The sequence below is a fragment of the Oncorhynchus tshawytscha genome, linkage group LG04 (genome assembly GCF_018296145.1).
Source record: "Oncorhynchus tshawytscha isolate Ot180627B linkage group LG04, Otsh_v2.0, whole genome shotgun sequence".
Lineage (NCBI taxonomy): Eukaryota > Metazoa > Chordata > Actinopteri > Salmoniformes > Salmonidae > Oncorhynchus > Oncorhynchus tshawytscha.
Genome location: NC_056432.1, coordinates 17,742,493 through 17,751,820, shown reverse-complemented (window position 1 = coordinate 17,751,820; position 9,328 = coordinate 17,742,493). Strand labels below are relative to the sequence as shown.

Genomic DNA, 9,328 nt, shown 5'->3' with positions numbered 1-9,328 from the left:
TTGGGGAAGGCCTTATTTTGTCAGTTACGTTCATGCATGTAATCATTGATTGTGTCCATTGCGGCAGCATGATTTACCATCTGTGGTGTCCCATGGGTTGACACTGCTTTCACTGGCTCTATCCCCACAGACATTTGTGTTAATTTCCGGTTGTGAATTTTTGCAAGATGTTTCTCAAATTCTAGTTGTTTATGTAAACGTGGACAACAGATTTTAAAGTTGGTACACCCACAAAAATAACAGTGAAGTAGACAACTTTTCCACCTTTCCTAAGCAGTTGTCTTTAGCAGTTTAGCCCATAAGAGTCAATTACTTCCAATGTATATTGTCACCTAAAGTACGCTAAGATTGAAGTCGAAATACTGTGTCCCATAACACAGGTTGACATCACCAGCTCAAATCTCTTCTGACAAGTGACAACTTTGCAGCCCTGTTGTTTCCTTGGCTCATGTACCCTTTACCTCCCCTGCGCGCCTTCCAGCCTATTTTTCCCGCTGTTGTACGGAGAAAGACGCGGGTGCAGCGGCGGGGAAACAAATTGTCAACAAGCACTCGCCTTTTAATTCACATTCATTCCGTTTCAGACGCTAACAAGCAGCGATAGACACCATCAGAGTCGAAGGTCTCTAATAATTACTATGTTGGAATACTTGAAAACTGGAACTTGGGAGGACTGGACATTATATCGAAGGGAAATTGTATAGGGTACAAATACGCTATAGGACTACATCTTTCTTAAGCAGTTATTCCTCTTATTTTTTATTTGCATTAATTTGTTTTAATTTGTAGCGCGGATTTCAAATTAAGACTGGGCAAAGTGATGTGTTAATGTTGTGTATTGTAGGCTATAGCGACGCATCTAAGGCGCACCTGCGCCTCGATATTGACCAATTTATTTTAGCTGACTAACAAAAAGTATCACACAAGTATGCTACCATATGTCGCCGTACAATGACAATTGTCAACTATATTGGATAGAGACTGCGTGGCTACAGCTATAGAGTGGTTTATTGTTTTGAAACTGTCCTTTCTCAAATTCGTCATTGTCCATGGATAGCCTACTGTTTATCCAGAAACTCCACAATCACAGTAATTAAAGGAAATACTAGCCTAGGTGTAAATACAAAAAGTGAGATCAGGCTGCATTTTTTTTTGTCCATTCGGATGGTGTACTGTCTTCCACGGGAGTCTGGTACAAGTTGTTACATTGGCAGCAGCTGTCAACCCCGTAGGAACCTGCCCTTTGAGCAACAACAGGCTCCGTTAAGGTAGGTAGGCCTATTGCGCATGACAGTGTGCTGGACAGCTCCAGAGAGGGAAATTTAAAAACGGTTTTTCGGAAACAAGTGCAGCACAGTGAAAACACAGTAGACTACACGGACTCATCAACAACTAACATTTTCTGCAGATTATCCTGAACAGGTAAGATTTAACTTTTTCCTGTATGACAAGGATGAATGTCAGCAAATAGTTATGATACTTTGAGTGAGAGGGGATTATTTATATTAGAGGACTTTTCATTTTTGTGTCATTGTTGTTATTTCAGAAAGGGTGGGAAACGCTGCTATATTTAGGGATTGCACAAAAAGTAGTTTTTTTTAAATCAGTAAAAAAATATTAATATATAGCCTTATCAATTGCAATGCTTTTATTAAATAGCAATCCATTTGTTTTCTGTATTGTAAAACGTCAATGTTATATTAATTTGAAGCATAGGCCTACATTTGTGAACTGATACCCCTGTAACTTGTGTATAAAAACATCTAAAGTATTGTTTGTTGTCTATTTTAATTTGCAATTGTTATGTTTTTTCCATGATAGCTGATATGATTGTCATTAGCTTATATCATTATTGTTATTAACTGATCATAATCAGATTCAGATTTTTTTAAATAGTGCATTCATTGTAGCCTATATGATTAATGTAGTACATAATACTATATCATACATAATATAAATACTTATTTTCCTCCATAAGTAGTCTGTTTGATGTGCTAATATTTTATTTATCTAAAGGTCATAATCATAGCCTATATAATGAGTAGACAAAACAAGGAAAAAAAATTCAAATTGTTTGGTCAGTTTAAAAAAAGAAATAGGTCTAAACCTAAATGACATCAAGTATTGAAGCCTAGATGTCTTATGCAGAGGCACCTTTTCCTTGTTTCAGCATTATCAAATATCCCAGGAAATGATAGAAAGTGGAATTGCATCCAGGATGTCAGGAGTTGTAGAAAATTCAGGTCATCATCCCTCTCCACAAGATTACAGGTAAGACTGGATTTGTGAATCGCAATGATACGCTTTTTGATCAAAGTTGTATCTTTGTAAAGTTGGCTCCACTTAACAAAAAAAAAGGCAAATATGATTCAAAAGGTTTAGGTATAAGGATAACTCCAATATATATTTTCCAAAAACTCCCTATACTGTAGTTTTAATCCAACGGTAGACGGACAGCTCTTTCAGTGGAGGGAGGTGGTGTATGAAAAAGGGGAGAAAAAAACCCACTACCTAAGAATAAATGATTTTGTCTGAATGGATCTGTCAGAAACCATCAGCTCTGTTTACACTCCCGCAGCCGGCACACAGTGAGACTCAGCCTCTTGGCCCGCCGGCTCCAAGGGGGAGATGGGGCTCTCCGGGTCACTAGCGAGGAGAAGTGGCTCTCAATTAGGAGGTGGGAGTGGGGTCTGTGTAGTATTGAACCTCTGGGAAAGCTTGTGCGACTTGTGCTAGACGGGGGACACTATAGACCAGCATGCCGTGCCTCGTTGAACATGCTCTTTATTGTGGGTTAAGTGGGGGTGTATAGGGAAGAGGCATCCTAATTGCTGTAAAAATATTTAGGGTGATTGGCTTAGGCCTAGAGATGCTTTTCAGATTTTCAGGAAAAAATTAAAAAGCATTAAGAATGTGTTTTACATATAAATTGTGTTATATAGGCTATGACTGTTTCCAATCAAGTTGAAATGTTTTGATCAAATCCCACTAATCGTTGAAGGGATATTCATGTTCACAAATACAACCTAACCTGATTTTTGTACCTTGGCTGTAGTAATAAATTCTTCATTCATTTAGAAAATTTGGCCAAAACACCGTACAAATACCCAAATCCTATATTACAAATGTACCCTTTCTGAAGGTCGTGTCTACATTAGATTTTTGAAAAGTCACGTTATCATGTTATAGGCCTAATCCACTTCCAGATTTTGCTTTGATGCAACTCAATGACAATATTCAAAAGTGGATTGAACCCCCAAAAAGTTCAGACATGTCCTTCAGGAAAGGATACTGCTGTAATATGAGTTGGATTGGTCTGTTTGTAAGGTGATTTAGACATATTTCAGAATGAATGGGACCCTATGTTAATACTGACAAAATACAATGACTATCAAATACCTAAGTAAAAGAAACAAAATACATATCCAAAGAACTGTCTTGGGGATCCGACTACAGCCAAGGTAAATGGCAAATCACGTTAGGTTGTATCGAGTTGAACATCCCTTAAGGCCAAAATAGTAATCTTGTTGTTATATGCTTCCATTGGAACTAGTGCTCTCTAAAATGTGTTTTACCTATTTGGATTAAGCCTTAACTCAGGGTTACAGCTGGTGAGGCATATATTTGTCGTTTTTTGTGTGTGTGTGTTTTTTTAAAGAGAGAGAACACGCATGTATGTAGGCATGTGTGCATGTGTCTTTTTTTGGGGTAGAGGGAGCTCATACTACAAATCTCAAGTATAAATAGGTGTCTGTGGTGGTGCCTGTGGTGTACAGTTTCACAGGAGCGTCTGTCACTCTGCTTTTAAAGAGACGGTTATTCACAAGCCTTTACTAGCACATGCAGTCAAGGTGTCCAAAGCCTTGTGCCGCCAAGGCAAAGCTCTGGATGAAATGTCATTTATTCAGGTGACAGGCTGAGTGAGCAGTGTGGGCTGACCTCCATCAACCCCACCCTCCTCCCTCAGTCCCCCAGGGCCCCGTCTACTGCCCTTCTGGGTGGAGGAGGGGGGACAGTGTGAGGAGAGAGGGACAGGGAAGCAGATGGCATCCTATTTGTCCCTCTTGTGTGAGGACTGTCATTCCAACAGATTAATGCAGGGGCTGGTAAAAAAAACAGCAGAGACAATCAAGGAAGAGTCTGGGTGGAAACAATAGGGCCACGTGCCACTGGACAGATTTGTCGTTTGGGACACAATAGGTGATAATTTTTCAATAGACAAGGCCAACTGTTGCAGAGCGACATGTGCCGCTCTCCCATATTTTCAAATGATCTCATGCGCTGTTTACTTATGATTCAGCCAATGGGTAGAGGGAGATTGTAGTCACCTGATGTAGGGGTGATTTTGTTTGCAGTTGGGGTGGGGTGGGGAGCGGGGGATCCTACAGTCTCCAGACCCACAAAGTAACTGAATAGTGAGTGTCGTCATAGCGACCCCAATTACTGAACTATTCTACAGTAAGTGTGTGGAGAGACGACTGGAGAGGATTCTTCTCTTTTCTCCTTGCAGAGCCCTCCTGTCTAAAAGAAATAATGAGCAAAAGCTGATTGGCACCCCATGCCCCGATTAAGCACAAATTAAGCAGTAAATCTGAACAAATATTGTACGCAGGTATGGGAATTCATTGTTGACACAACTTGATCATCATTGTTGGTGGTTATGTTGCAAATCTAGGGATCACTTATTTTTATTTGTATTTCCCAAAACTCAGGAAGTAGATGAGAACATTAAAATTGTTGATGAGGAAGGTCATAAGCAAGTTACTGAAGAGGGATTAATAATAACGAGAATGTTGGCTTTTTATCCATAATGTTACTATTACAGTAATTAGCTAATCAAATAGCACTCTATAATATACTTGTGGTAAATCCCAGATAAGATTATACTCCTGGATTATGATTAATTTTCACTTCTCCCACACCAATGTTGGATGCATTACTTTAGGTTTAATGGAATACATGTCTGTTCAGTCAGTGTCCTGTATATTTGCCCTAGATATAACCAGACCTGAATAGTATGAATACTATTTATAAAGTGGCTACTTACATATTTGTTTTGGGGTTTGTACTTTTGGGATTATTATTTTTTTGCTTCCATGGCAATAATGATTTCAACTAGTATTTGAATCCAGGTCTGGATATATCCTACAGTTGTAGGCTAGGCTGTGTATCTGAGTGGTTGTGTTGCTTGTGTCCCGTCCCTGCAGACTTCTGACCACAGACCCCTCCCAGCTTCAAGAGGATCTCCCTGGGGAACTGCAGTCTCTGTCATGGCTCACATCTGTAGATGTTCCCCGGCTGCAGCAGATGGCCGATGGTCGCGGTGGTGGCGGAGGAGACTTCAACGGGCCTTCCCAGGGACAGGGGGGCAGCCTGCTTGAGCAGCAGACAGGTGAGACACACAAACACACGCCATTTGGGGGAGCCTGCACCATTTCAAATCCACACACACGCTCTGATTGGATAGTTCAGGAGTGCTTCTGGGCTCTGATGCTGAAGAGGACAAATTGATCAAAATGATTACAGTTGGAAGCATAACTGCCAACCTGGCTAATGAGACTGGCAAGACCAATAGAATGATTAAAGTGCAGTATGAGGGGATATAGACTTGGGCCTACACTGATACTTGATAGGGCCATGGACCCTGTCTTAATGCTTTACAAATGCATCCTTCCTTCTTATCTTCCTTGAAGCACAATCATGTATCAGAATACTTAAATTGGTAAAAGTAATAGGGTGGTAGCCTTGCTCAGACCTATCCAATCACATTTGCTTACCTCAAGGAAGCGAGGAAGGATGCATTTCTAAAGTATTGGAACAGGGCCGATGTGTGGAGATTGAAGACAGACCTGGGTTTTGTACTGCTTCCTTCCTCACAGCTCAGCTGAACAACATGACCATGGCAGGGGGACAGGGAGCCATGATCCACCTACAGAGCAACATGCAGCACAGCCCCCTGGGAATTAACGTCATCACCCCCCACAGCGGAAATGTAAGTTATGCATCCTGACATTAAAAAATACATATATGATTTATCCAAACTGTTTTATTAATCAGTGCTTATTCTCTAGCTAAATGAAATCATATAGTAAATATACTAAAGTTGCCCTGGGTCTATTCCACAGATGTCTCCATTCTCCATGAATGGGCAGCCCTCCCCAGGGTACCAATGCCCTGCCTCTGCCTACCAACCTACAGCCCAACAAGTTTTCACTCTGACCCAGGCTAGCCAGCAGGTAACTACGTCATCCCTACAACTGGGCTGTGGATACAGTTTGTGAATTAGAAATGAATTGTTACATATAATTACATAGTATTGTAAAGAGTATTTAGTAAATGACAATGTAACAACCTATTAATACAGTAATGTTAGCGTAATTACAGTGTTACTACATGGGTATATGAGCAACTTAATGTAGTGTTAGAGACTATTCTATTCGTTTACGGCATACTGCTGATTAAGGGTTTGATGTTTATATGGCATTAATTAAAACACTATTTTTATTTAAAATAAATAATATACATTACAAATATTCTAGATTGTTCTCTCATTTTCTCTCAGTGTTCTCCTGCTGGGTTCTATAGCAATGTCTCCTTCAACAACCAAAACCTGTTCACACAGCCGCGCCTGGCTCCACAAAACCAGGACCTACAGCCCAAGTCTTTTCCCAAGCCCATGTACTCCTACAGGTAAGCCTCCCCTGGGCCAAGGGGCATTACAGTAGTATTGTATTGCCCGGGTCATGTTCACTAGGGCACACAAAGGAAAATGACAAGTTCAGGTAGTTCCCCATTTAAGTCCATTTTCTTCCCTTTGGTGCCTAATGAACAAGACCCTGGTCTAATTATCAACCATATGAAATGTATTTACTTCCTAGATTTATAACTAAATGGTAATATTGTCTTTCTACTTTGATCCATCCTCAGCTGTTTGATTGCTATGGCTCTGAAGAACAGCAAGACGGGCAGTCTCCCTGTCAGCGAGATCTACAGCTTTATGAAGGAGCATTTCCCCTACTTTAAGGTAAGACTTGAGCAGATCCTCTAAGGGCTGGTTTCTCGGACCCAGTTTAAGCCTAACCCTGGAATAAATAGCATGCTCAATGAAGAATCACCATTGAACATGCTTTTTAGTCTAGGACCGGGTCCAGAAAACTGGCCTAATATTCAAAAGGGATTGGGGAAGCAGATATGTTGCATGGAAGTTAGCATTGTGTTTAATAAGTCATTTAAATGTCTCCTTCCTCTCCTTGGGGTTGTTTTCCCTGTAGACAGCACCAGACGGATGGAAGAACTCAGTCCGACACAACCTGTCTCTAAACAAGTGCTTTGAGAAGGTGGAGAACAAGATGAGCGGCTCCTCGCGTAAGGGCTGCCTCTGGGCCCTGAACCCGGCCAAGATCGACAAGATGGAAGAGGAGATGCAGAAGTGGAAGCGCAAGGACCTGCCAGCCATCCGTCGTAGCATGGCCAACCCAGGTGAGACCACAGGGCTGACTGAGTCTATTCACACACAACCTGGATCCTGTTCAATAGGCACAAAATAGAGGAAAAGGGACTGAAACCGGGAGGAACAACCTGAACTCATTTTTGTTTTCCTTTGCAAAAGGTTTTTGAAAAATTGTGTGTGCTCTATTGAACACGGCCTATCAATGAAGAACATGACCCTCCACCAATGAAGATGATTATTCCTCCTCAGTTTTATATGTCTATGTGGCAACTGTCACGGCTACAGTACAGTTGGCTATGTTCCAATTGACACTAATATGCTTAGACTCTGCTAAGTTTTTTGTTTTAAATGAACAGTCATCAGTCTGTCATCAGCTGCTAATCTGCCCTGTTTTTCCCTCTGTCAGATGAGTTGGACAAGCTGATCACGGACCGGCCAGAGAGCTGCAGACGAAAGCCCATGGACCCCGGGATGACCCGTCTCCCCAGCTGTCCGTCCGGCCTAACCCTGCCTGTCCCAGGCCAGATGCAGCCCCAGCCCGTGGTCACCCTGTCCCTGCAGTGCCTGCCCATGCACCACCAGCTTCATGCCCAGCTCCAGGCCAATGCCCAGGCCAGGCTGGCCTCGGTATCCCCCGCCCAGACACCCCCCCTCCACACCGTTCCTGACCTCTCCCACAGCCCTCTTGCCACCGAGCATCCCGGCAAGCAGCCTCATGACTTCTACAGTCTCCACGGTGACGTCAATGCAGAGGTGGACACACTGGACCCCAGCATCATGGACTTCGCTCTACAAGGTGGGTATCTATAGCACCTAGTCACAACATGATATACTAATTGAACAATCCTCAAACCAATGTTACTTTGCACTGGAGTTGGCCATTTTCTTGTCTCTTAGAAGCAGTGATGACCATTGACGTGACAAAATTAGTTCCTTCTGTCCTCAGGTAACCTGTGGGAGGAGATGAAAGACGACAGCTTTAACCTGGAAGCGTTGGGCACCTTCAGTAACTCTCCCCTGCGTTTGTCTGACTGTGACCTGGGCGCCATGACCGGCAGCCTCCCTCCTGTCTCCAGTGGAGGCAGCATGCCCTTCTCAGACCTGCAGGCGACGGGCCTGTTCACCTCATACGCCACCCTGGACGCCCTCTCCTCCCAGTACATGGGCACGCCAGGCAACAGCAAGCCCATCACCGCCCTGCTTTAATGAAAACATCCCCACCACAGAGTGGAAGTCAAAGACAGAGCTGTAGTGATGCATCACCAACAGAATCAAAATACCTTCTTTTGTTTTGCACAGAGGCTCTACTTGTCAATCCCACTACTGGCACCAAAAAACCCCCCACATCTTCTTTGACTGAAAAGCGTGAACCCGCATTGGTTTTCTATGTCCACAATGACAGTGCAACTTGTGTTGCCGTCCCCAAGCCACTACTTCAGATGGGAGAAAGAGGTCCGTTTGGAGACTGATTTGATCAAAATAATTTTAAAACCACACACATACAGGGTCTTCGGAAAGTATTCAGACCCCTTGACTTTTTCCACAATTTGTTACGTTACAGCCTTAATCTTAAATTGATTAAATCAGTCTACGCACAAAACCCCATAATGACAAAACAAAAACAGGTTTTGGGAAATTTTTACTAATTAAAATAATAAATAAATGGAAATATCACATTTACATAAGTACTCAGACCCTTTACTCAGGACTTTGTTTAAGCACCTTTGGCAGCCTCGATTCTTCTTGGGTATGACGCTACAAGCTTGGCACACCTGTATTTGGGGAGTTTCTCCCATTCTTCTCTGCAGATCCTCTCAAGAACTGTCAGGTTGGATGGGGAGCGTCGCTGCAGAGCTCTTTTCAGGTCTCTCCAGAGAG

General features: G+C 42.6%; 1 protein-coding gene across 2 annotated transcripts; it reads left to right on the top strand.

Moving 5' to 3' along the window:
* The first annotated feature begins 508 nt into the window (after positions 1 to 508).
* Positions 509 to 9,065, top strand: foxn4 (forkhead box N4). Of its 2 annotated transcripts, XM_042320391.1 has the most exons (10): positions 509 to 1,422; positions 2,171 to 2,271; positions 5,208 to 5,392; positions 5,880 to 5,992; positions 6,126 to 6,236; positions 6,563 to 6,690; positions 6,928 to 7,024; positions 7,272 to 7,479; positions 7,857 to 8,246; positions 8,397 to 9,065. In XM_042320391.1, the coding sequence occupies exons 2-10, from the start codon at positions 2,192 to 2,194 to the stop codon at positions 8,654 to 8,656; spliced, it is 1,572 nt and encodes a 523-aa protein (XP_042176325.1). In that variant the 5' UTR covers positions 509 to 1,422; positions 2,171 to 2,191; the 3' UTR covers positions 8,657 to 9,065. The 2 variants fall into 2 exon arrangements, with proteins under 2 accessions (XP_042176325.1, XP_024272864.1); XM_024417096.2 differs by lacking the exon at positions 509 to 1,422 and having other exon boundaries at positions 2,091 to 2,271.
* The last annotated feature ends 263 nt before the right edge of the window (positions 9,066 to 9,328 follow it).

Coding starts and splice junctions, on each gene's coding strand:
- foxn4 (XM_042320391.1), top strand. CDS start 2,192: ATGATAGAAAGTGGAATTGCATCCAGGATGTCAGGAGTTGTAGAAAAT. Junction 2,272..5,207: donor CCCTCTCCACAAGATTACAG/GTAAGACTGGAT, acceptor CCGTCCCTGCAG/ACTTCTGACCACAGACCCCT. Junction 8,247..8,396: donor CATGGACTTCGCTCTACAAG/GTGGGTATCTAT, acceptor TTCTGTCCTCAG/GTAACCTGTGGGAGGAGATG.